General features: G+C 40.8%; 1 protein-coding gene across 1 annotated transcript in view; it reads right to left on the minus strand.

Annotated features, from left to right (window-relative positions):
- TLN2 (talin 2) overlaps positions 1 to 26481 on the minus strand; it is a 180832-nt gene that overhangs the window by 107142 nt on the left and 47209 nt on the right. The window contains exons 17-28 of the mRNA XM_073303618.2: positions 26265 to 26432; positions 23770 to 24064; positions 18771 to 18937; positions 17754 to 17882; positions 14812 to 14925; positions 11592 to 11705; positions 9456 to 9590; positions 8913 to 9041; positions 7848 to 7950; positions 4789 to 4997; positions 3503 to 3622; positions 1806 to 2003 (exon numbers count right to left, since the gene is read on the minus strand). Coding sequence (XP_073159719.2) covers positions 1806 to 2003; positions 3503 to 3622; positions 4789 to 4997; positions 7848 to 7950; positions 8913 to 9041; positions 9456 to 9590; positions 11592 to 11705; positions 14812 to 14925; positions 17754 to 17882; positions 18771 to 18937; positions 23770 to 24064; positions 26265 to 26432 — 1881 coding nt within the window. The remainder of the gene's footprint in view (positions 1 to 1805; positions 2004 to 3502; positions 3623 to 4788; positions 4998 to 7847; positions 7951 to 8912; positions 9042 to 9455; positions 9591 to 11591; positions 11706 to 14811; positions 14926 to 17753; positions 17883 to 18770; positions 18938 to 23769; positions 24065 to 26264; positions 26433 to 26481) is intronic.

A 26481-nucleotide genomic window follows, 5' to 3' on the forward strand; every position in this document is an offset into this window, starting at 1 on the left:
TAACTACTTGCTGAACAATGCTTTTGTTGTCAAGTCTCTTGTATGTCTCTGCCTGGCACAACTGACCCACATTGTTCAGTCAATGGGTACCGACTATATTCCAGCACCTTCTGTGTCATTTACAAGCACTCTTACTTACACCTTTACTGGATTAATGGCTTAAGCAAACAGAAATTTTGCAAAGAGACCTTCACAAACATTTAATTGTAAGGGTGCTCTATATGAAGAAGCAACAGTTTCTGGAAAACTAAATCTACCATGTAGCTTCATTTGATAAGCAGTTTGAATTTGACATCACATGACATCACTTTCAGGGAATGACGAAGAAATAATTTTACACACGTGAAGTTAGAAAATACAGGATAACAGTATGCGACAAACAGCAGTGGTTAGATTTCTTGTTAACTATCTATGCAATAAAATTAGCCTTTCTGTGTTAGAAATATTTGCAAACTGGTTGTATTTTACTTGGTTTATGTGAACCGGGTTTGAGTCTATATACGTGAACTGCTTTCACAGGTCACCAAGTCATATGATACTGTTTCTGTTCCGACTGAACGACTATTTACAGACAGAAAGCATCCTGTTTTGTTCATACATTAGATGAAAACAATCAGTTATTTATGGATATTGTGATCGAGACAAACCTTTCTAAAGGGCCACAAGATCACTGCTGGTAGAAAATCTCTTGCAAATAGGCATTTGCACTAAAATTTACATTTTTAACTTCAGTGAACAGCCTTGTGACTAAAGGCCTCTCACACTAGCGTTTGTGAGTAAGTGATTAAGAGCTGACCAGCATCAGCATGGCACAAATTGATGGATTTTGTTTGCAAGAATATTCAGGGCTGCTTTTTGCTATATTAGCCCAGCTCTAGCCACAGAGCATTAGGTTTAAGGGACACTACGTCAGCACAAGACCTGAAGTGTGACTTTAATAAATATAGTGATGTTGAAGAGCACAGATTTGTAGCCGTGGAGCCTGCAAATCAACCAGGTAGCTGCAGAAGAGGTAAAAACCAAGGTGGTAGCGGGGCAAGTTGACTCATTCTACACCCAACTCATTCTATACCCTACTAAATTTATTAAAGTCACACTTCGGGTATTGTGCAGACCTAGTGTCCCTTAAACTATATTTTTGGTCTGGAGGAACAGGGGTGAAAGAATTCCTTTGTTTCCATGTCCATTCAGTCCCTGGGCTTTCACCTTGCAAAACTACACAATGCTGTCACACACATTGCACTTTACCAACCTTCTCCAGAGGCTGGCTCCAGTCTTCAGCAGATCCATGGATGTGATGTAAAGTGTATGCTCTGGTGTCACATTGAATGTGAGATGCCAAATTCAGATTATAGGGGATTTACTGTGTGCTGAGTCCCCTTCATACTCCGATTCTTTGGGGGCATTGGACACTCAAGCTCTAGAGCTGCTTAAGTTTAACTATCTTAAACTCCTATTACACTCCTGGGTAATTACACCACAATAGAAAGTGGTCCTTTACAAAGCTACTGACCATTAGAAAAGGCAATGGATTACTCTATCTTCAGCTATACAGATCACAAATCAATTACAACAAGGCTCACGCTACATGGATGAGCATGAAATCATAGTTTCAACAAGCACCAGGAACAGATACACCCATCTATCTTGCACAATATGCAAACCCCACCATGCTCTTGTCACTTCTGAATGACACCTGACTCTTCTGTAACATCCTCTGCCTCCATATATGTTTAGACTAGACACTTTAACATCCCTACATGCCTAGGGTAATACAGCTACCCACTACAGTCACCAAAACTCACTTGTGCTTGACCAGCCATTTCAATACCAGCATCAAGGAACTCATCGAAGTCATCACTGAACTTTCCGGAAGCTGCAGCCAACTCTCCGCTTTGGCCCCGGGTAGCATGAACCACTTCCCCTGCCGATTGGTTCAGGTCAGCTGCAGCCTGGTTTAGTTCACTTTGGGCTTCTTGGAAAGATTTAGAACTTGGAGGCAGCTTCAAGAGAAGAAGAGATGTGTCTTAGTGACCACAGAGATCAGTCATTCAGACTAGACCTTAATTGTGCAGTTCAACACAATTCAAAACGTTAAAGTAACAGAAGTGTGACTTTGAACCTGACAATAATACTCTGCATAGATTCCATGGCCACAAGGGACCACTGTGACCATCCAGTTTGACATCCAGTACCTGAATTGTTAGGATTTCTTTTATTTCAGAGATAGGCCCGAACCATAATCCTGTGTAACAACCATTCTGCTGGCTGGGCTGACTGCAGGTACTAAACTCTAAACATCTTGCTCCAAAGTGCAGAACTCTACCAGTTGAGCTCAAAATAGGCAGTCCATTAGCCAGGAGGAAAAGCAGCTATCTTCAGGCTCAGTTACACAAGGGAACAGACCCTCGGTCAGTGTTACTCCCAGATCCAGCAGCCCCTAAAACTTCAGGATTGTTCAATATTGTTCTGATTTTGGGGGGATCAAATCCATTTCTGCTTTAGATATTGGCAGGTTAGGGTCAAGTAATTGATCCCCATCTCAGAGGCAACATGGAAATACTCTCATTTGTCCTTTCATTCTAAAATACTAGCAGCTGTAAACTAGGCACAAACTTTGGAGGCTCCAGTATTCCAAGGCATTATCCAGTCCCCAAAATAAGCTTCACAGAATGAATTTACAGTAACTGTACTGAAGAAGAGCTCTGTGGAAGCTTAGAAGCTTCTCTCTTTCACCAACAGAAGTTGGTCCAATAAAAGATATTACCTCTCCCACCTTATCGCTGTAATATCCTGGGACCAACACGGCTACAACACTGAAAATTACAGTAACTGTGTTAGTATTAAATTGATCCTAATTGTGTGTGAGGCCTGAATTGACTATTGCATTCATGGAAGTACTTGACTGATTGTACCTGAAAGCGCAATCCTCCATTAATCTGTGGAACTAGCAGTGGAAGAGTAAACTTGACCAAACTACACAACACCCATATGCCCCGGGCAAGTTACAACTTTTGTCAGCTATTAATGACATTCAGGGAGGGAAACAGGGACATGACTTGTCATTTCATTTAAACAGATTCACCACAGATTTTTAGAAGGGATGCGACAGAAAAATAGTGACATTCTGATACAAAGCATCAGAAGGGAATATCCCCAGGTGGCAGGGATCATGGTCCTTACACTGACTCAAAAGGATCACTTCTAGGAAGAAAACAGATTGCATGTTTCAAGTGTCCACATCCATTCAAACATTGGTCCCTCTGCTGAGACTAAAACAAAGGAGCGAATGTTAACCTAGGCAGGGTTAACAATCTTTACAACATGGAGACATCCCCAAAATCAACAGAAAAGCAGTTCAGGATAAAAAATGGCTACTATAAAAGACTGACTTGTAATCTAGAATGAACTGGCTATTCAAGAATTTAAAGAATTTAAAATGTGAGGAACCCAAGTCAGATTTTTACTTCTGAAACACCATTTAACATCTAAGATTTCTCACCGAATCAACAAGCAGTTTCTTGCTGGATTCTCCAATGCTCTTCAAGGCCACATCAACATCCTTTTGTCCAGGCAGACAATTCACGCAGTTATTTAGTGAGTGAGACACTGCTTTGGCCACCTGGAAATATACATACAGGCACAGGCAAAACAAACAAGAAATCCCAATGAGGAATAAGGTCCCATATCACAATAAAATCTAGCTAAAAGGCAGTGTGTTTTGGAATGTCTAAATCCTAATCCTGGTTTAACAATGACTCCTCCTCTAAGGCGAGTCATAACCCCTCTTTTTCAGTTTCCCCATCTACAGGGGAAACTAGCCAACTAATCGGGTGTTAGTTACAGAAAAGCTTTAAGTATTATTGTTCACACAGGCCTGCAGCAAGGTCGCCTGTGAGGAAAGGAGCAAATGGGGCAGTTTGCCCTGGGCACCCTTTTTCAGAGTGCCCCAAACCAAACGGCATTGCAACCTGGTGTGCAGGGTCACAGTGCCACTCAGGTTTAGCCTCGGAGACACTGAGATCCCACATACTGAGTTGCAACACCACTCACTGAAATCCCACCCCCCGCCCCGATGGCGGTGCTGCTGGGCCAAACCTAAGTGGATTTACGACCCTTCATGACAGGTCATAACACCTGAGGTGGTGTGGAGCCGAGGCCAGCACCGTGGGACAGGAGTCAAGCTGCTGCAGTGGGGTGAGAATGGTGCAGGATCACTCTCCACCCACCCATCCCTTGCCACCCTGCAGTGGTAATATTTCGGAAGGGTGGAGGGCCTCACTTTCAGATATTTCCCCAGATTCCCAGAAACCTCTGTGCAGCCCTGGCCTCAAGGCACTATTACTTAAACCATGTCTCTCAAATTTTGATTTAAAAATAGTCATACTCCCTCAATCAACAGAAAAAGGACCTTTTGTTCCGATAACACAGTGATGAGATCCAGTAATGCTGGATCCAGAAACACCACTTGTTTAGAAAAACAGATTTGTTACAAACACTGAAAGTAGACTCAGGACCCTTCATTTGCTAACATCAAATTTAATTACTTTTTCTAGTTCACAACCAAAAGTATACTGCCCAAATAAGGCCTGGGTTAAAGGCCTTATTCACATGCAGTAAGGTACAGCAGGCACATGACTGAGTCTCTTAAAAAGAAGCCTTTGTAAAGAGAATTACATTAACTGCCTATCTCCCAAAGGTGCCTAGAAATTACATTCCAGCACTGGCTGCATTATTAGTGCCCTAAGCTAAACATTCTCAAGTCACTCTGCACTTTTTGTAACTTACCTGAGCTAACCTCTGCTGACTTTCTGCATCCCCAGGTGCAACCAGAGCCTGTTTTGCTTCCTGAATAAGCATAGCAGAGCCTTCCATGACGTCCCTTGCAGAATCTAACATCGCATGTGCTGCCATTGGGTCAGTGGTGGATGCTGAAACGCCTCGTGCTGCCTGAGCCAAAGTCTTCAGAGCTTGAGCCGTCTCCCTGGCAGCAACCCCTAAATTCAGATTTCATGAAATACTCGGTTAGTATCCTCTAAGGCGCAATCTGTATTCTTTTACGGCAGCTGAATTGCAAGGTAATGACCCCCTTTCTACAAGAACACGGCAAACATTTTAAAATTAGAGTGTTTCAGATGTGAACATGTTTGAGAAATGCCCACAGAAAAGCCATAAAATCAATATTATACCCACAAGAGCACATTTCAGGGTGGTTCTAAATCACCAAATATCTTTTTTTATGGAGCGAGAAGAAGAAAAATTTAACCGTTTCAAGTTACTTCCAATTTAGCTAGTGAAAAAGTACAAGTCTTAGCTACCAGCGAGAAGTTCAAAAAAGACGAAATGACTGAGGAGTCTAAATCCTATTGGCTTTCAAGGAGACTTAGGGCCCTGAGAGTCTAAGTCTCTGTGGAAAATGGGACTTTGGCTTTTGAAATTTTCACCAACGCTGAACAGGGCACAAGCTGAAATTCAAGTATAAAAGCTATATAGAGGCTTACGAGGAGTAAGCAGCACAGTAGCATAACTTAGTTTCATCATGCAGACGGTCATATAGCAGACCTATGAAAACTGGCTTGTGTAGCCTGTCTGACCTAGACTCTCCATATGTTCACAGCCATGTTGCCAAGACCAGTGACCCTGTAAGGAGTGGAAGAATGTAACTATCTCGTGTTTAAGTCAGCCCTTATCGAAATGCTACACAGTACCCTGAAGTCTTAAATGATCTTTATTAACCCCCAGAGTAATGGAGGTAAAATCATTGTCTACCCAGCAATGAACTGCATAACAACGTGCTCCATTTATGTAGGTGTCTTTTTCAGTTACAGCACAGAGGTTAACTGTCATTCCTACAACAAAAATACTACATAAAGGTTCCCACTCACTGCACCAGCCTGCTTTGTTACATCACTTGCTTTCCAATCTATAAATATTTAGACAGTTACACAGCTGGGATGTAGTTTTACAACCTAATGAATACAAATTACATGGCTACCACTTAAAAGTGTATTAACGTTAACGTGCTCAGTACAACAACCGCAGAAGTAAAGCAGGGTTAATTCTATGCAGTGATAGGGTTTGCTACTGTTTCTAGTTTCTATCCCTCTCTTCAGTGACCTGCACTACAAATTTTGCCTTTGCCTATTCCTTACTTATGAGCCACAAATAACTCCTCAACTCTTCCCAGAAAAATCCTCTTTTTTCTAAATTAGAAGCATCAGGTTCTGAATTCTTTTTTCTTTCACTGTTTACTTCGGACTGGAATGGGAGTCAGGAGCCCTGCCTTCTAATCCCAGATTATCCACCCACCTGTTTTATGACCACCTGCAAGTCACTTCACCTTTCTATGGTCCTTTCACCATTCCCCTTCCCATAATTATTCTGATTTGTTTATTTAACCTTTGACCTCCTCAGGGCAGGGACTCTCACAGCACACAGATCAATAAGGTCCTGATCACTGCTGAGCCTAAGATGCAGCTACTGTCAGTCCAAATAAAAGGCAGAATGAGGAAGATGAGTTTTAATATTTATGGCTCCAACCTGGGCCTTTAAAGATCATGCCCAAGTCCTCCAGGAGGCAAGTCAGTCCCTGAAATGTCTAATATAACAGCCATGCAGATTGCTAAAAGGGGGGTCATCTTCACGTACCATGAAGCAAACAATAAAAAAAATGCCTGATTGTTCAGTCTTTCATTTGGGGGCAGTGAGTTTCAGTCAAACAAAACAAGGGAAACTTGCAAATGAACTGAAGGACAAATATGAACTGCAGTGGCTGTGCCACCCGTGGAACATAAAATTAGGTTTAACAGTACCCACGTGCTGTGCAGTAAACAACAAAACACCCATATACTACCACCAAACACCTCTGCATTTGTTCAAGCACAAAAAGATCCTCATATTACTGAAGCTGGCATGAGATAGAAAGTACAGAAACAGATACTGAAGAGGGTCTTTTAGCTCCATAGGAATGCATTACCGGACAAGGATTTTCTAACCTAACAGCTATCTCATTGCTTGATTTTAAAAGAGCTACTAGATTTCAGCTTCAAGTGTCAAGACTTTTGAATTTTCACTGGACATCTGACACTGACTACTGTATGACTATGTAATAAAAATTTGTGTCCTCTTAATCCAATTATATCCGGTTCAAATGAAAGCAACTGACATCTGTGTAGTCTTGATCCACTTACATCAAATGAAACAGTAAATGCCATAATGCTTATCAGTAAAATTTAAAAATATCCTACTGCAGCATTAACATCTACTTAGAGAATTTTAAGGACTAATATTTCACATCCATTTAAATGTTTTCCAAAACAGAGATGTTAATACTTTTTATAAACAAACCTTTCAGTCCCTAAAATAATGCACACAAAACGTGAGCTGGAGTAACTGTGGAAAACCTCATACGGAAAGATTGTGCGTCCATGTCGTCCACTGGCTTCATCCCTTACTATGAAAATCTGATGCATGAATTAGAGATGCTAACTGCATGATACACGTAAATTCAGAACATGCAGTAAGGGGTGCACCATTTTAACCAACACATCTTGCGTGTGTTTTGGACCACAGAACATAAAAAACCCAAGTGCTTTCAACTATTCAATACACAAACGGCAACATTTTCAGCTTAACTGGGTTTTCACAACACTAACCTTTAAAACACTTGGTGTTTAATTGTACATTGAAGAGCTATCTCCTCCACAAAAAAGGTTTGGATTGCATTTTTTTAATTAACAGACGCCCCAACCTATATTGAATATACACAGATAGACAGCAGCCTCTGCAACCTGGTATCTTCTTTTACAAAGTGTCTTATTTTCGTTTGCCATTTCCAGTAACAGTACCTGTGTAGTGCTCATTGCCTTGAGCAGCGCAAGTCAACAGCTGGGCCATTGATGAACCAACAGCTTTGGAGGTACTGCCAAGGTCCTGCGCACATTTTTCCAGCTGTGAAAATATTCAAGAGGTAACAGTCTTTGTTTAAACTGAATTAAAATAAATTCTCCTTTCAAGAGCAATGGAAAGATTTCCTATCCACTCCCTCCCAACTAGCATCCACCTCAGCTACACCTTGCTGCCCTGCATTAGTGAGTCTCAGACCCTGACGAGCATATTTTCATTGTACAAGTTGAATGAAATGAAGGTAGCAAATAGCATGCACAATGAGAAGGAAATTTTAAAATTTAGTTCTGATCATTAGCAATATAAGTATTGACATTTGTTTTCTTAAGAACATATTTTGGTCTCTAAGCCCAAGGTAAAAAAAACCAAACCAACTTAAAAACAAGAAATGAGCTCTCATGTATTTTTCATTACAATATGCTGGCTAAACAAAGGAAAGAAAGACCTTAAAAATCTTTCTTATAGCATCCTTAAAAGCTGAATTTTTTCCTCAGTACTCTAGAGAAGAAGGCCCTGCCTCCAATAGTTATTTCAGTCAGAGAATAGGCTTCTTATTGGCATAAAGATGTTTCATGGTGTCAGAGGTGCTGGAACAGTTTGTATAGTGGGGGTGCTCAGAGCCACTGAACCAAACTAAACTGTATATGATGGAAACAACTTCAAGCCAAGGGCCGCAGCAGCACTCCCAGCACGTGTTGAGGATAGGCTGACCAGACAGCAAGTGTCAAAAATCGGGATAAGAGGTGGGGGGTAATAGGTGCCTATGTGAGAAAAAGACCCAAAAATCAGGACTGTCCCTATAAAATCAGGACATCTGGTCACCCTAGTTGGGGATGGATTTTGGAAGAATATCTGTGTAAAATGCCATTGGAATGAGCATCAGCCAAACATGTGACTCCTTTTACCAATGACACCTTAAAACTGAATTTTAACAACAGCTCTCTCAAGTTATGGGACAGAATTCCTAAATGAGGACCATGCTAAGCCTCTTCTGCCCCACCATTTACCGTTTCTCCTGGGAGTGGTTTTAACTGTCCATCTACAGAGGCCATCTTTGCATCTTGCAGTTCATTTCTGAGTGTTTGGACTGTGTTCAAAGCAGAGTCAATTTCCATAGGGCCACAAGCTTCATGAGCCTATCCAGAAAATAGACAAACAGAAATGGTTAGTATCATTAAGCAACTGTTCTACCACCAAAAATGGGAAGATTCATCACTGATCATGTCTTGGAAGATTATCTGTTTCTGAAGAGACTATGCAGACACAAAAGGTCATCTTGGCATGTTGCATATCTTGGATACAAAACTACTGCACAACATACTTAGCTTGCCAGCAAAGAAATTGATTGTCCAGAGCCACAAAGGGAAGTGATGCATATTTAGCACCGTTCAATTTCATTTTACGTGATTAACTCACGATCAATAGAGCTAAAAGAAAAGCAATGAATACAGACTTCCAAATGACATTTCCCACTGCACACAAGCTTTTACAAAATCAGGTGTTGTAAGCCACAGTTAACCTCTAACTGCTCAAAAAGGATATAGACCCACCTTTTGGGAGGCAGTTCTTAGCTCAGCTAAGCTCGTTGCAAGGTTCTTGGCACACTGACTTAGCTGCATTGCTGCCGCTTGGTCACTTACAGTAGGTACTGCAGCTTTGGCTGACGCCACCATCTTACTTCCAGGCTATTTAAAGATTAGAGAAGAATGTGTTGTGATTCATCCGCTCATGCCTATAACCTTGTATAAATGCTTCAACTATGAAACTAGGTCTAGAACTGACAAAACAGTTAGGTCACTACGTTTTGCCATTACCACTGTTTAGGCTGGCAGCCACCTAATCAGGACCACTCGCTAACAGGACCACTGCAAATGCATCCAATTTTATCTACGCTTTGTCCCTATCCAATCTTGATTTGTGTATTCACATGCTGTGCCTTGTCATTATCCTGAGCAGTGGGATCTCTGCAGCAGACACTGTTTTTGCTTTACTTATTTGTACAGTGCCTAGCTCACTGTCTGACTGGAGCCTCTAAGTGGCTCCTGTAATATAAATAAATAAATAAAAGGGAATTTAAATATTTAAACAGAACAGTTTACCATTTTGTGTGTGTTTACACAGACATGCATGAACAATATACATGGTACATTTGTAATTTCTTGGAACATTTCTGAAGATTTAATGTTTTTCTTCTCAATATTAGTAAACAGAAAACAAGATCAGTAATAATCCAGTCAAGTAATAATCGAGCACAGGATCTGCGGAAAACACATCTTGCTTACCTTCCAATACTGTACTATGTCATCTCCATGGTCCCCAAGTACTTAAACAGACAAGGTGAGTAGTCCTAGTGACTTCAATGGGACCACATGGGTGAGCAACCCTGACAGGATACTCCAATGCTGCACGGAGTACGTTAATGACAAATTAGGCAGAACAGAAAGGGGATAATTGCCCTAATTAAATCATGGCAGGTCAGGTGAGGCTGATTTGGTCTGGCGCTAATCAGGCCAAGCACAGAGAAAAACAGCTCCTGAGCTTGAGTGGAGGCAGTTTTAAACACAGGAAGCTGGTGGACTCGACTTGTCGTTTTGGGCTTTGGAATGTCTTCAGGGAGGAAAAATAAAATGTGTATCTCTCAAAAGAGAAAAGCACCTGTGATTTTTGCTTTTATTCAAGCCAGACCACAGCTCGAGACAGTCCTGTGACAGCAACATGCGTAGAATTAGATTCAATGCCTTATTTCACTTTTAATACCCCACCAAGTGGTATAGTAGTGACCACTGACAAGATTCACTTCTTCCCCATAAGACAGAAAGGAATGCCTGGCAAATCTGAAAAATGTATAGTGCACATTAATGCTAGCATTTCAGTATACAGAGCTTTCTGATTTTATTTTAACTGCCAATAATAGTTCCAACATTTATCTTGAAGCAACAGCTGGCTGTTCTTTTGTTCCATGTTTGGAAAGAAGCATGGACTATTGCTTATCACCTGGGTTCTCCTCAAAATCGTGGTCAAGTTAGATCACCTTTGTGTCTCAGAAAGCCATCTGAAAAGCAGGGGAGATACTTCCCCCCTCCCCCCCCAAAGGGCTTGAGAACTCCAGATGAAACACAGTGGCTGAATCTAAACTAAGGAACTGTACAATGATGGTACTTCCAGCTCCAGCAGAATGTATAATAGCTCTAGTTTAGGCGAGGTTCCAGACACTCATGGCATTTTCACTGCCTGTCCAACTGAGCCTCCTTTTCAGGAGCCAGTCCCAGCGCAAAGTGTATCACATTTTCACAAAGCTGAAATGTGCTTTCTGTGGCTCAAACTCGGGGCAGTTGTGGCATCACCGACTGCCCCAGTGACAAACTAAGTTCTCCTCACCACAATCAATGACTTAACATACAGCTCTCAATGTAACATGCAATTTTCTCACTCCACAAAGTGAAGACGACAATTCAAGACCCACAAGGTGCTCTTGAGGGAAAAAAAATCTACTCTATTTCAGTGCTTTGAGCATTGGCCTGTTAAACCCAGGGTTGTGAGTTCAATCCTTGAGGGGGCCATTTAAGGATCTGGGGCAAAAATTGCAGATTGGTCCTGCTTTGAGCAGCGGGTTGGACTAGATGACCTCCTGAGGTCCCTTCCAACCCTGATAGTCTATGATTCCATAATTCTTTGATTCAGTTTACCTGAAGGAAGTTCTGGCTGGAATTTATCAGAGCAAGCTGAGCACTGAGGTCTTCTGCCTGAGCCTGGCTTCCCCTCACACCCTGCACCAGCTGAGGAATGTGGTCAGCAACATTCTGTTGGCAACAAAGCAGAAAGTTTTAATTGTTAAATTTAAAAAACTCATTCAGTACTAAACAAAGCCTCACAACCTATGGAAGGGACCTAGAATTTAACAGGGATGATACCAATATGATTCTGTAGACAACAGTTAGGGTTCCACAGAACTTAATAAATCGGAGATTGACGGTTTAGGAGAGTTCCTACAGTATTTGGAGAACTTGACTCTTCCTACAGAATTCTATAAGTTAGTTTATAAAGGAAGGTTAAGACTTTTCTGTAATAAAAAATGGTTTAGCAGAGATATTTTCACTGACTTAGAAATATTTTATTTTGGACATTAAAACTACTGTTTTACACTCTAAATTGCTTAGGTGTGTAGATCTTTAAAGCACCCCTCTTGCTTCAAGAAAACTTTAACTCTCTCCTTTGGTACTCAGCTTACTTTTATCTAACTTCCAATAAGATGTTTATAGTATGGTTGTAATGTTCTGAAAATGTATATTGTTAAAAATGTATTCTCACCCCTATTCAAATGTCAACTCATGTTCACATGATTTATCCCCAATACAGTCTCCAAAAATGTTTTCCTAAAGTTTAAGTACTCTACATCAGGAAGAAACTTCAAGAGAGGATTTCATCTGCTGTATAATAGATCAATGTCAAAGCTCAACTTGAATGAACAGCAGTCAACACATAGGACAAACTGCCTTTTGCATTTCCATTGAAAAAGATATCAGCTACCTCCCAGACAACTTTCATATGCCCCGCCCTTTGAGACTTATTCAAGCTACTTCTTTTATTTACCAAATTTTCAAATACTGTAACGTGGAAGGTAACATACTTAACAGCCAATTGGTAAGTGTTAATGTCTTTTTTCTGGGATCTTTGGCTTGAAAAGGTGTCGTCTATTATAGTGGCTGTGTTCCTGACTTCTGCATAGCTTCTCTCTGTGGAAGAATAGGCTCTTTTGCACTCCACTTTATTTCTTATTTCTCTAGAGACCTTGAAGCAACATTATTCACAAGCACAAATTAGTCTGCCAGCTGTAGCTAAACCACAAAAGAACAGTCTCTTGTCAAGTGATTTACTCTGTGCTCTGGCTTACAATCAGGAAAATGTGAGGATGTCTCCATGCACTTACCTCTGGCATGTCTCAGCTCTGTGCTCTCAGCAACCTACTTGTCACTGAAGCTGGAACCCCATAACCCAACACTATGGTCTAATTACAATTTGGTTTGGAAAGGGAAAGGGAATGTAAGGGCAGAGACTACATGTAGGTTAAAAGAAAAGGAGTACTTGTGGCACCTTAGAGACTAACCAATTTATTTGAGCATAAGCTTTCGTGAGCTACAGCTCACTTCATCAGATGCTGTAGCTCACGAAAGCTTATGCTCAAATAAATTGGTTCGTCTCTAAGGTGCCACAAGTACTCCTTTTCTTTTTGCAAATACAGACTAACACGGCTGTTACTCTGAAACCTGTACATGTAGGTTGACCAAGTGAACCTGGGTCACAGTATCAAGCTGCTATCCATGTTGTCTTGGTATACTAGGGAAGGATTTAATGTCATTACACCACAAGCCACTAGCCTTGCTTTATAGTGTGTTAAAGTAGAGCACTCAAATATTTCACTAGTAGTAAGTCACCCCAGTCCAGTTTTATTACTATTCATCATTTCCATATCATCTCTGGTGAACGAGGTGTTTTACACATGTGTAGAAGGTCAATCCCTGCTCAAGTTGATTACCATCTAAATTAGACAAGTCAGGTCCATGGACCAAGGAAAGGGAAGGAAACAGTAAAAATAAATAGGAAGGAAAGTACTGCTCATGGGCAGCTGCACTCTGCACTGCGACACGACCTCCTTACCTGTAGTGGAGCACCCCTGGAGCACAGACACATACATTCCTTTCCCCACCTGTACAATGGTCACTGGATACCACCTCTGACCATAAAGAGCAGCCTGCCAGTTGGCCTACATGACACCATGCAACCACTTATATGGCATGAAGTTAAATCTCTTGTAATGCACAACAGAAAAACACAAGTTGACAGCCACAAGTAATAATTCCTCATATTCATGAGATCGGTATAAGAATTTCCACCCCACAGTACACACACAAACCTCTCTTTGAACAGCCTTAAGGGAGGCGATGTACAGGTATTGTGATTAGCAGCCACACTCAGTTCAAGAAGCATGACACAGATACCAATTACTAATAGGGTAGAAGATCTTTACTTCTGCTGTGTCAAGTGATGCTGGGGGCATAGCTAACAAACACCAGCCACTGAACATGAGTGTTACACCTAATTCCACTGGTCACCACCAAAGGGACAATGTCTCCTATTTCTCCAGTCAGGATCAATTAAGACCTTAAACAAAAAAGAGGTAAGGCCTAATTATGTTGCAGTAGGCTTTGTATCTGTCCCCTGAGTACTACACTACTTCAAAGCAATGCTCCTTAGACAGCTCTGGAAAAGCATACAGACTCTGAAGGCGATTCACCATGGGGGCTTCCTACACAGTGAACTGGCTGTGAAGGCTTCCTGTCACTTCACTACTCTTTCAGTGCACTAATTGCAAGGCAACCACTAAGTAATCCAGTTTATAATCAAATCTAACATCTCTCTGCCTGAAGTACTCTACATGTACGGTATTGCTGATTTATCTGCAGCATACACCCCAAGAAATATGCCACATTTGCAGCAGGTTTGCATTTTGGAGATACTTACAAAAATATTCACATCTGCCCATCCTCTGTAATCGGTACTGCCTAAACATTTGTAAAAGGCATCTACCTTAGACAAGGCACACGGCTGCCTTGCACACGTTCTAAAACATTTCCCTGATTTTAACAGATAACTCACTGTGGACAACAAAACAGGAAAAAAGCGTTCTTAGAAGTATATGCAGTGTTATATTTGGTACAGCGACAGAACAAGAATCAAATGCTTTGGAGTCAGATTGACACAGGCAACTTAAGAATTCCTGTCCACAGGCACAAAGTGATTAAATCAAGGGAGGTGAATTTCAGTTTCCAAAGAAGTTACCTGTGTTAAAAGGGACACATACTACAGATCATCTGCCAAGTGACTGCTTCCTCTATTAGGAAATCTTACCTTGCAGCTCTGGACGAGTTGCTGGTGGGCTACTGTGTTCTTGTTGGAAACGGCCGCATTCTGAGAGGCTGCAATTGTCTGAGTGGCAGCAGCTGCTGCCTGTTTAGCTGCAAACTTTAAAGTGGGGGAAAAACAGTTAAAAGGCTGAACTGGTATAAGCTTGGGTAATGTAGAGAACACAACAGTCAAAATATGTATTATTGCATTTCGCAACTGGAACCTATGAAGTCATTACCGACCCTGGACTTAATTTACCATAAAGAACTCTGTCACTTTCCACTCCAGATGAAAAATGAACTGATCATTGTTACCAATCCTTAAATTTCTAACAAAGGGAAAAAACACCTGGCACCACAAACATTCTAAGAGCATCCTTCTTCACACTTTTCAGAGTAACAGCCATGTTAGTCTGTATTTGCAAAAAGAAAAGGAGTACCTCTGGCACCTTAGAGACTAACCAATTTATTTGAGCATAAGCTTTCGTGAGCTCAACCGATGAAGTGAGCTGTAGCTCACGAAAGCTTATGCTCAAATAAATTGGTTAGTCTCTAAGGTGCCACAAGTACTCCTTTTCTTCTTCACACTGTTAGTCTTTCATCGCAAAAACTTGTTAGGAATACTGAAGAGCTATTGTTAAAATAGCCTACAGGATGACGACAGGCTGCTGAATGAGATGTGAAGACCCACAGCCATCTAAAGCAGGGGTTCTCAACCTTTTTCTTTCTGAGGCCCCCACAACATGCTAAAAAAACCTCCATGGCCCACCTGTGCCATAGCTGTTTTTCTCCATATAAAAGCAAGGGTCAGTGTTAGGTGGTAGTAAGCAGGGCAATTGGCATGGGCCTCATTGCACGGGGGCGCCCGCAAAGCTAAGTTGCTCAGGCTTTGGTTACAGCCCTGGATGGTGGGGCTTGGGGACCCGGCTTTCAGCCCCATGCTGTGGGGCTTTGGCTTTCTGCCCTGGGTCCCAGCAAATCTAATGCTGGTTCTGCTTGAAACCTTCTTGTGGCCTACTAGGGGCCCCCAGACCATTGGTTGAGAACCACTGATCTAAAGCATTAGGAATAAAGTACAGTTGTTTATGTGGATTCAGAAATTCTTTCGAAGGAGCCTCTCCCCTCATCCGTAGCATTTTAATTAAGATGCAGGTTGAAGTAGTAAGAGTTTCGTCTGTTATGTGCAGAAAGTCAACTGCAAGGGTTTTGAATTCAACTATCATGGAACTGCAATATGCAAAACACATCAAGGAAACTAGTAATAGAAACTGGATTTATATTCCAAAGAAGAACTTGGCACCAAGTTTAAAAACAATGTAGACACGTTTGCAAACTAGCTCTCGAGTTTAACCTAAAGTGTTGTGTCACTGACATCTTGATTGCTCAATACTCTGCTAAATGCTATAGTCGCTTGGCAATAATGAATTGCACCACCACGGAAGAGACCATGCCTATGGAGTGGAACAACTTGCAGAGTTTTAGCTCTAGGGATATACGGGTTAATCGATGGAGAGGAGGGTAAATAGAGCAGTCCACATTGCGACATTAGCAGTCCAAAGAGCAGAATCATGGCTGCATCTTGAAAAGCATTCCTCATGGGAGCAAAGGACCAGTTCTACTTGGGACTGCTCAAAGCCAAAAAGGTAAGACACTAAGGTGATCATATGTGGAAGACATGAAGGGACGAGTTTGCTTGGGTCTAAAAATATAGAGGGAGAACCTGAACTCAAATACTAAGAAATCTTATTACTGGTCTCTCTTTACACACCTATCTATCAAAAAATAAAATTCCACCTCTTGCCAAATACATTCCAATATGAACATTATTCTTAACACCATTCCCTAATTAACCCACCAAATAAATACATCCATCCTTGAACATGAGCTTGTTAGTTCATCTAAACTATTACTGGCACAGATTACTCATATAGGGGAAAGTAATAAGATATTTCTACAGCAAAAAAACCCCTTATTTTCTACAAGGTTTCTTATAATGTAGCTAAAAAGTTCACTGTAATGCATCACTGCTTAAATTACTCAAGATTATCTTGTTTTACATTGACATAGTAGTTTTAATACAATACACATCCAGATGAAGATTATCTACTCAGATCTGCTTGTTGGTCTTGTCTTAATCCGCTCGAATCATTTTCAGACTATTGTAAAATCACAGTTGAAAACCAGTAACTAAGACGGTTTCCCCAGCCCCCTCCCCAGTCTTTTGTATATTTAATTTGCAATTGTGAAGGTCAGACTTCTACAGAAGATTAAAGTAGGCTGAATTTCTTCTCCACAGTACAACAAATTGCCTTTTTCCCTTTGCTGCACCTCTGGCTATTATGTTTTGCTTCCAACTTTGTTTCTGCTCCTTTGCTTCTTTGGGTGGCTTTAGAGTTTAGTTGTGATGCAATCACGTGTTTTGGGGGCAGTTTAAGCGAAGCGCTTTTGCACATTCTTGTTACAAATCTCAAATAATATTTGGTAAAAAACACAAATCACAGGACTACAGACTATTATTTAAATGGAAATGAAACAGTGAGCACTCTACTGTATTTACTCTGAAGATCATACCACCAAAGTTCCGTTGAATAAAATGACTGAATGAATATAGCAGTTTCATAATAACAAAAATCCCTTCAGTCTGTTTGTTACTGACAACTAAACTATTGCAAGTTAATAAAACATTTAATATGCAAACTAGTTAATTCACACTACACTCAGTCTGGATACAGACTAACACGGCTGCTACTCTGAAATCAGTCTGGAATGCAACTTTCAAATGAAAGTGCCCCTTGTTAGCTGTGTTTAGGTCCATTACTTTGGGGGAACTTGACATTTTTTGTCTAAAGTCTGCATTTATAATTGTTGGAATGTGCTACACAGATACGGGTTTGCATAATTAAAAGAAGTGTAAAATAATAGAAACAAGAGAGTTTGGTTTCAAACCTCTAATCTGTTGACAATTTTCTTCTTGATGGCATTCTGAGCAGCTGCATTTGTGGCAACCCGTAGTCCCTCTGCTGCTTCTCTCAGTCTCTGCTGCTGGTCTTCATTTTCAGGATTTGCTGCAGCCCCCTGCACAGGAGTTGCGAGTAAAATACAAATCTTCAAAAAATTTCCATGTCTACATATTAAAATATAAGAGGAATTTAAATCCCATTATCCTCTCTCTGATCAACCTGTTTTCTATGGATTAACGTCACTCTAAGATGAATTAGAGAAGAAAGTTTCAACGATCATCATGATTTCAGGTAGAAATCAATTGTAGGTGCAGGTTACTGCTTAACATGTTAAATATGGTGAAGAAGGCAGTCAGACTTTCAGTACACAGTCCAGCGTATTACACCACATACCTCCATTACTCCTCACACAGTGTCAATATAAAACATTGTTCTTCTGTGCAGTATTTACTTATACTGGGCAACTACATGTTAAAACTCCACATATAGTAGGAAACTACTATTCTGTAAATGGTGTATTATCTGTGCTCTAACAATGTCCAGTATTTATATAATCACAGTATTTAAAGTTCAATTTTTAATTCCCAATTTAACAAGATTTTTGGTAGTTATAATCTTGTCATCAGAAGGTTGAATTAGGACTCAAGTCTGACATGTTAGTTTTCCCCTTTTTAAGGCCTGAAAAAGTACTAACAAGTCAAGGACATACATATCTATCAGGTCAATAAAGTCACCAAAAGAATATGGAAAGGGTTTTGGAATCCAAAAGAATGGATCAACTAATATGCATACTTCTACTGGACTTTTAGTTAAAGTTCCCAATGGAAGCTGTCAAATGCAACCCAAACATTCATAGGCTAACCAATTGTTTCTGCTTTATAACAATTCCTATTTACAACCTAGTAACTGCACATAATGTCTCATGTTTGTGCACAGTTATGAAGAATTAAGTTAATATTCAGTGCCTTTCAGGTTCTTCAGTTCACTGTTTCCTGGTAGGTACCTTTGCCGCTTCAACCATGCGGGCTGTAGAATCTGCCAAAAGTTTAGCCGCAGCTAGAAGCTTTTTAGAGTTGTCCATGTCAATTTCAGCCTCAGCGTCTGACCTCATAGCATTGACAAGATCCGAAGTAGCTTGAGCAAGTACCCTGGCCTGCCGCACCATTTCACCTACAATATTAACAAGTTAAGTTTTGAATTTCTTCACCTTTATCTAAATTTCCGTTTCAAAAAGCCCCTACCTAAGACTTAAATAAAATTAGATTTTCTGAAATCCTCGTTTGAATTAAAATTACAAGTAGATACTTCATTGCTCAAAAGCTTTAAACACAAAGTTTTGGAGGTAGATGACATCACAACTGATCATGGGAAACTGGTAACATTTGACTTACAAGAAATGCAGTAGGATGAACATGCATAGCACTATGCTTAACACTAATTATACACCTAAATCTACCTACATGCCTTAGGTGAAGTCTTGGCCCCATAGAAGTCAATGGAAGTTTTGCCATTGACTTCAATAGGGTGAGTATTTCACCCCTTCACTACAATACTACTGATGTGTTTTCTCATAGATGAGAAACCATAGGTTCCCTCTTCTTGTTTGTTCCTCACATGCATCTCAAGAAGCCGATTTTACTGAACTGTACAGAATAATTAAACACTTCTGGCAGAAGTGACTCAGTACCAATTCATCAGGATCATTTTAGGGTTTTTAACTTTAAAATAGGCATTAAAGTGATGTTACCACAATGAGTTTACGCATCACTCATGGTCAAGCACAGAGGTCGAATGGAGATGTTTGTTTCTGAAGTGGATGCAGATCATTTTTAGAACATGCTTGCTTTATTAATATAACTGGTACTACACCAAACTCAAAAGCAAAGTGAATCCATTGAAGCTTCTGGATTAACTCTTTGGCTCCCTTCTTTTCCCAAAGGTTAACCAAAGGCAGCAGATGCTTAGCTCAAAAGCCTACTGTTGTGTTTAAGAAGTCTCCACAGTATATGTTCCAAAGTAGTTTTGACAAGCAAAAAAAATTCCAAAGCTTCCCATACTGCCATGGGGATTTTTCAAATACTGTAGGAAGTTAACAATGGTGTTTATAAGGAAGTGCCTTCTTAGCACACTCCTCCAGTCCAGAACAGAATATGAATAAAAGTAACAGATTTCACTGCACCTTTACAGCTATCTTCTGACATGTAATTTTTGCACTTAAAGCCCCATAGTTACCAGGAATAAAGGGTAACCCAGGAATAAAGGGTAACCCAGCAAGAGGACAGCTCACACATTTAGAACAATCGGGATTTCTTGGTAAACAAGGTGCAAGCAAACAACAAGCATTTTAATATTGCTAAACGTAAATGTAAACATCTAGGAACAGAGAGCATAGGCCATTCTTACAGGATGGGGGACTCTATCCTGGGAACCAGTGACTCTGAAAAAGATTTCGGGTTGTGGATGATAATCAGCTAACATGAGTTCCCAGTGTGACACTGTGGCCAAAGTAGCTAATGTGATCCTAGGATGCATAAACAGGGGAATCTCAGGTAGGACCAGAATGGTTATTTTACCTCTATATTTGGCACCAGCGCAACTGCTATTGGAATACTGTGTGCAGCTCTAGTGCCCACAATTCAAGAAGAGGGCTCAGAGAAGATCCACAAGAATGATTAAAGGATTAGAAAACATGCGTAAAATGATAGATTCAAAGAGCCCAATCTATTTATCTTAACACAGAGAAGGTTAAAGGGTAACTTCATTACAGTACATACATGGAGAACAAATATTTAGTAATGGGTTCTTAAATCTAACAGAGAAAGCTATAACACAATCCAAAGGCTGAAAGTTGAAGACAGACAAATTCAAAATGGAAATAAAGCGTAAATGTTTAATGTTGAGACTAATTAACCACTGGAACAATGTAACAAGGGTGGTGGTAGATTCTCCATCATAGACAATATTTAAATTAAAGTAAAAGACATGGCTCTAGGAATTATTATGGGGAGTTCTATAATACCCTGATCTGGGGTATTAACCGTCCCACTAGCATCCCAGAGAAGGGGAGTGGAGAGGGAGGGATCCGGGCCCACCCTGGGGCCCTAAGGATAGTGGCAAACCACTTGAACTAGCAATTCCTTCCCCTGGGGTACTTCCCTCTCTGGCCTTTCAGCTTGTGGGGCTTCCTGCCCTCTCTCTGCTTGGGCCAGGTTTCTCCCAACCCCTTGTGTCTATGGAGTCCCTCTGCTCTGCACAAGCCGAGTTTCCCTTTAGCTAGGGTCTTGGTCTTCTGGCCCGCCATAGCACTTCTCCAAACTCTCCTCTGCTTCCCTCCAAACTGTTCTCCTTCAAACTGCTCTCTGCTCCAACATCAAACCACTCTGCTTCAGCTCCTTCAACTGTCTGATTGAAGCAGGGGGTTTTTATCAGGTGCCTGGCTTCAGGTGCTCTAATTAATCTATAGCAGCCTCTCTTCCCTCCACAGGGAATAAGGCTCATCATCCTGGGGCTTACATATCTCCCTTGACCACCCTCCTGCTGCCCTCTGGCCAAGCTGTATCACAATATGTAGTAAACAGGGTCCTTGGGACAGCAAAAGAGGGTAAATCAGTTCCTCAAAGACGAAGGACAAGCCTCTAGCCAGCTGTCATCAAGGTTAATTGGCAAATCACCTGTCAAGTGGCCGTTCTTTGACAATGAAGGGGGGCAGGAACAGATCGATCTGCATTTTAGGGAACCACTTTCACTATGAGAATGTCTGTTTCCTCAGCAGCTGGAGGGAACTTTACTTCGGAATGACCCTCAGGAAAATGCATTTCAAAGGGTGATTGGACAATGAAAGTGAGGGGCAAAAACACCACAGGTGTTACCTTTCTTTCTCTCTCTCCCTACCTCTCTCTTTCTTTTTACCTAAGATGACAAAGAAACCAGCCCTTTGACTTTCAGGGAGGTCCTGACCTGAGAATTTGGTCAGCAGTGCTGCTGGGAACCTGAGGAAACGATTTTACCCTGAACCAAATCTACCTTAAGTTTAGTTAGTTACTAGAAAGTGTTTTATGTTTATTTCTCTTTTAACCATTTCGGACTTCAATGCGTTATACTTGTACTCTCTTCAATCTCTCTCTTAGTAGTAAAATAAACTTTTTTTTTTTTTTAAATAAAAAACTAACCCAGTGTTGTGTTTAAACTGAAGTGTTTGGGTAACTCAGTAGAAGTAGCAAACTGCTGAATATTGATCCTTTACAGAGGCAACAGACCTATAATATCTGAAGTGCCTAGGATAGGGCTAGACAGTGCAGAACACATGTATTGGGGAAAATTCAGAACCAGAAGTGTGTTGGGGACACCCTACAACCAGTAACCCAGGCTGGTAGAAGCCAGGGTGTGACTGGAGTGTTACTGACAGGCTGCTGGGGTCAGAGCTGTTGGACCACGACTGCAGTTATACGCAGACACTCAGGGTGTGACCTGTGTGCAGTTTGGCTGTTTGTGAATGGCCCAGACTGGGAGTGACAACAGTAAAGCATCATGAGGCACCTAGGTTGCAGGGCAGGTGGTGACACAGCTCCTCACAGCCCCTCATACATGTATGGCTGTGAACTGTATATAGACACTATCCAAAGTAACCTTATCCAAGGTTTCTGTAATCTTCTTTGCTAGGAGTCAAGACATCAGATAATATATGGTTTATATGTGGCACACAGATAGTTCACACAACATATACACAGGCAGGACAGCACACTAGTTAAGCCATAATTGTGTGTGTCTTAGTCTCTTAACGTCACTGAGTAAAAGGTTTAGGATACTGTACTACAGTTTCCATTTTGAGGGTGAGGGATGGGTTAATTAATTATATTTTTAATTTGCTCTGTATCTGCTTGGCAATACCTTACTCTGCAGCAATTTCTCACCAAAAACATCATCTTAGTGCTAAAAATACCACAGAGAATTTGCCAAACCTGTATCATCTCCTTATGTCCTAGCCCAAACATAGCACAATTGAAAAGAGAGTCAATTTAAAGCTCAAACATCTGACAAATTTCCTCTCCTATATTTACTCATACAAAGATGACTATAATGGGGAGTTGTTCCACACTGCACAGGTAAAAGCTCCGAGTATATTTCATTTCCGTGTTAACCTATTAGAGTGAGTTTCCTGTGTTTGGGTGGATATATAGTACAAGGAGTAAAACATTTAAAAACAGGATAATGTAACAATGAACCCACAATCATTGGAAGGGGATACCAGAGGAGTTTTTAAAAAAATAAATATTTCAAGGAGTTTCAGTTAATTGACTAGACCTCAAGTAGATGGTGTCCCTATAATTACATCATAACAATTCATAATGCTCATTAGTTAGAATAGTTTGGTCTCAACATTTCACATTTCTATAATGGAATTGTACAGCAAGCTCATCAAACATTAGGCCCCTGATTGGTTGGGCTCCAACAGCCATGTTCTTTAAAACAAAGAACTTAAAGGTTTAAAAGCTACACTATAAAAGCCAAGCCCATAATGGAAACAAAATTCTTGCCTGCTAAGTCTAGTCAGGTAAATAAATCTTTAGGGATCTAATTACTGGCAAAGAATAAAATAGCTGATTGAGCACTTTAACAGGCAGTCTTCACATTTAAAGATACAAAACTGCTATAACATTCCCATGACGTGAAGCAGTGCAACACAAACAGCAAGATATGAGACATCATATATATGGCATCCCTGATTTTCCAGGCACAATATCAGTTGTGTTAGCAGAGCTCCATAAGCATCCATTATACAATTTAAAAGACTCAACCTCACCTGCCCACTGCGCACTTACAGGTGCTTTAATGACATAATATTGTGGTTAGAATGACTGCTCACAGGAGCACAAGCCTATGGGCACCTAAAGCATTAAGGATTTCTGACTTGCGTTACTTGAAATGGGTATATGTCGGAGGGAATTTGAGTCAGACTAAAGTAATATCCCCATTACAGAGAGTATGAAGATAAAGCAGCTCACCAGCATCCCCCATCGAACTGAAGATACTTTCAGTGACACACATAATGGTATCCGTTGCCTGGTCATAGCGTCCAATGGGCTCTCCCCTGCTTGCAAACTGACGGACGTGCTGCAAGAGGTCATTCAGGGCCTGGCTGACTACACTGGCTGCTGCACTGACCTGCTTCAGCAGCTCAGAGTCATCTGTGGCAGCCTGACAGGCTCTGACACAATTCTCCACTGAACGATCCACCAGTTTTCCAGCCTCGATCAGCTGTTCCTGGCATACGGGAGAGCTGATAGTGGGGCTCACAACCTACATTGAGAGAAAACGCGGTGTTAAGAAAAGATCTAATAGGCCAGAAGTTATCAGCCTACTGTAACAGGTAACACATCTGTCTCCTTAGCGTTCAGAAAACAGCTTATTCACCTACTAACAGTTGCCATACCAAAGCATGAAGTACTGCAGTTATCTACTACTATAAGAAAAGAGATTAGTAATGTACATCATACAACAGCACAGTAACAGTTGGTAAATGATTACCACTGGAGGCTATCAAAGTCAAAGTGTTAAAAATGTCCTTGCCCTTTTAAGTTAAGACTTTTCTGGATTACTGAACAAATGGAGAAATACATGAAGTTGGTTCTGAATGGCAGGTATGGGGCAGATTCTGGCAAGATAGCTGCAGTCATTTCACACAGCTCTGTATCCTAGAACTTCACTTGAAGAAAGCTTATCGTAGGGACTGTGATCCTTTACTGAAGTTTAATTAAAGTTGGTATTGCAAAGTCTTCCACTATCAGCCAATATTTTGCTAAAGCCAAAAATAACTCCGGGAAAAACAGATAAGGAAAATTGCGTGTCTGAAAGTACGAACTACCAAGCTGAGCAAACCATGAATGTGCTCTAATGATACAATAGATTCAGTCCATATCATTCAGGTATGTCAAGTCAGTTACAGGCAAAGGAAAGAAGTCAGATGGGTGTTTTTCCACAAAAGAAAAAAATGACACTGACTGCCTTGTGCCATCCTGTGGAAATTTAAAAGCAGTCAGAACATCACCTCCAGTTAATGATCTTACATATTCATTATACAAAGCCCGGCAGCCACAGCAATGAAGTAGAAAATACTGAAAATTGAATACCGCAAATTGGCTATTAATTTAATTATAATCCTCTTGGGTGTTCTACAATATTTAAACGCTCATTTTCCAACAGCAATTAACCCTAAGAAAGCCATACCTGCAGATCACAAATATTTCGTATTTTCACATGCTAAAGCTTTAAAGTTTCAAAATGAAAACAGAAAAAGAGGACTTGTTGCACCTTAGAGACTAACAAATTTATTTGAGCATAAGCTTTCATGAGCTATAGCTCACTTTGCATCCAATGAAGTCTCTAAGGTGCCACGAGTACTCCTTTTCTTTTTGCGAATACAGACTAACGCGGCTGCTACTCTGAAAAATGAAAATGGTAACATTTCTCCAAACAGAGCCACATGGAACACAGTGATTCTATTTGAGATTTTGCTCTATGTGGATGGGAGCTCCTTTGTATTTTTCTTAGGCCAACTCTCAATACTCAGGCAAAACTGATGCGTCTCTCTTTGTTCCCATCAGAAACTGTGAAATGATGCAGAAGCACATAAATCTGAACACAAACCTTTCAGCAAACTTGGCTTGAATTTCAGTTATGATGAAAATAACGCAATTGAATGTGTGCTGCTTATAGGTTTTGTTAAACATGTCACACAACTCCACAGCAAGCTGTGTTTCTCAGAGTAATATTTTCAGTATTTTTATCAATATTAGCAATACAGCAGGCCATATCAGTTATCTATGGCCCTTTCTCTGGAATAGTATGGCAGCACTTCATATGCTAAAGGCTGCCCTTTGATGTTCTTGTTGTAATCTAACAAGAAGCCAAACCATAAACACTTTCATTAGCAGTTGTTTAATAATGATAGACTAGAGAAACTGTTTAGTCTGGGCTGGCCCAAAGGGGAAACAAAAGAAGGAAGGTTTCAAAATAGGAGCCGTGTTAGTCTGTATTTGCAAAAAGAAAAGGAGGACTTGTGGCACCTTAGAGACTAACCAATTTATTTGAGCATAAGCTTTTGTGAGCTACAGCTCGCTTCATCGGATGAAGTGAGCTGTAGCTCACAAAAGCTTATGCTCAAATAAACTGGTTAGTCTCTAAGGTGCCAAAAGAAGGAAGGACATGCTTCATTAAATAACCACTACCCCGGACGGCCAAGTTGTGAAATGCTCACAGCAGCAGCAATCGACACCGGCTGGAGCGGGCAACTGAGAAACAAGGCTCTATCCAACGTGTCTTGGGGATAGAACCCTAAATATCTTTGCATAGTTTTATGTTTTTGTAGGAGCTCTAACTCCAGGATATTCAAGGTTAACTGATTAAACCATATCAACAATACACCCAGGGAAGACTGTGAATGAGTGTGTAACATACTGAAACAACGCACTGCCCCCTTCACGAACATCATGAGCCTTACCTTGGCACATGCCACAAGCTGAGAGGTGGATAGTGCACATTGCGTAGCAGCAGCAATAACCCTGTTCTGCAGGACCATATCCTCAGCAACTTGAGCCACATTCTTAGCCTTCAACACCAACATGGCAGCAGCATTTGCAACAGCTTTGGCAAGACTCATCAGTACATCCTGGCAAAACAAAGGACAAAACTTGACCTAAGCTGTCAGAAATACTCAC

Source organism: Lepidochelys kempii, chromosome 10, assembly GCF_965140285.1.
Source record: "Lepidochelys kempii isolate rLepKem1 chromosome 10, rLepKem1.hap1, whole genome shotgun sequence".
In the NCBI taxonomy this organism is placed as follows: Eukaryota; Metazoa; Chordata; order Testudines; family Cheloniidae; genus Lepidochelys; species Lepidochelys kempii.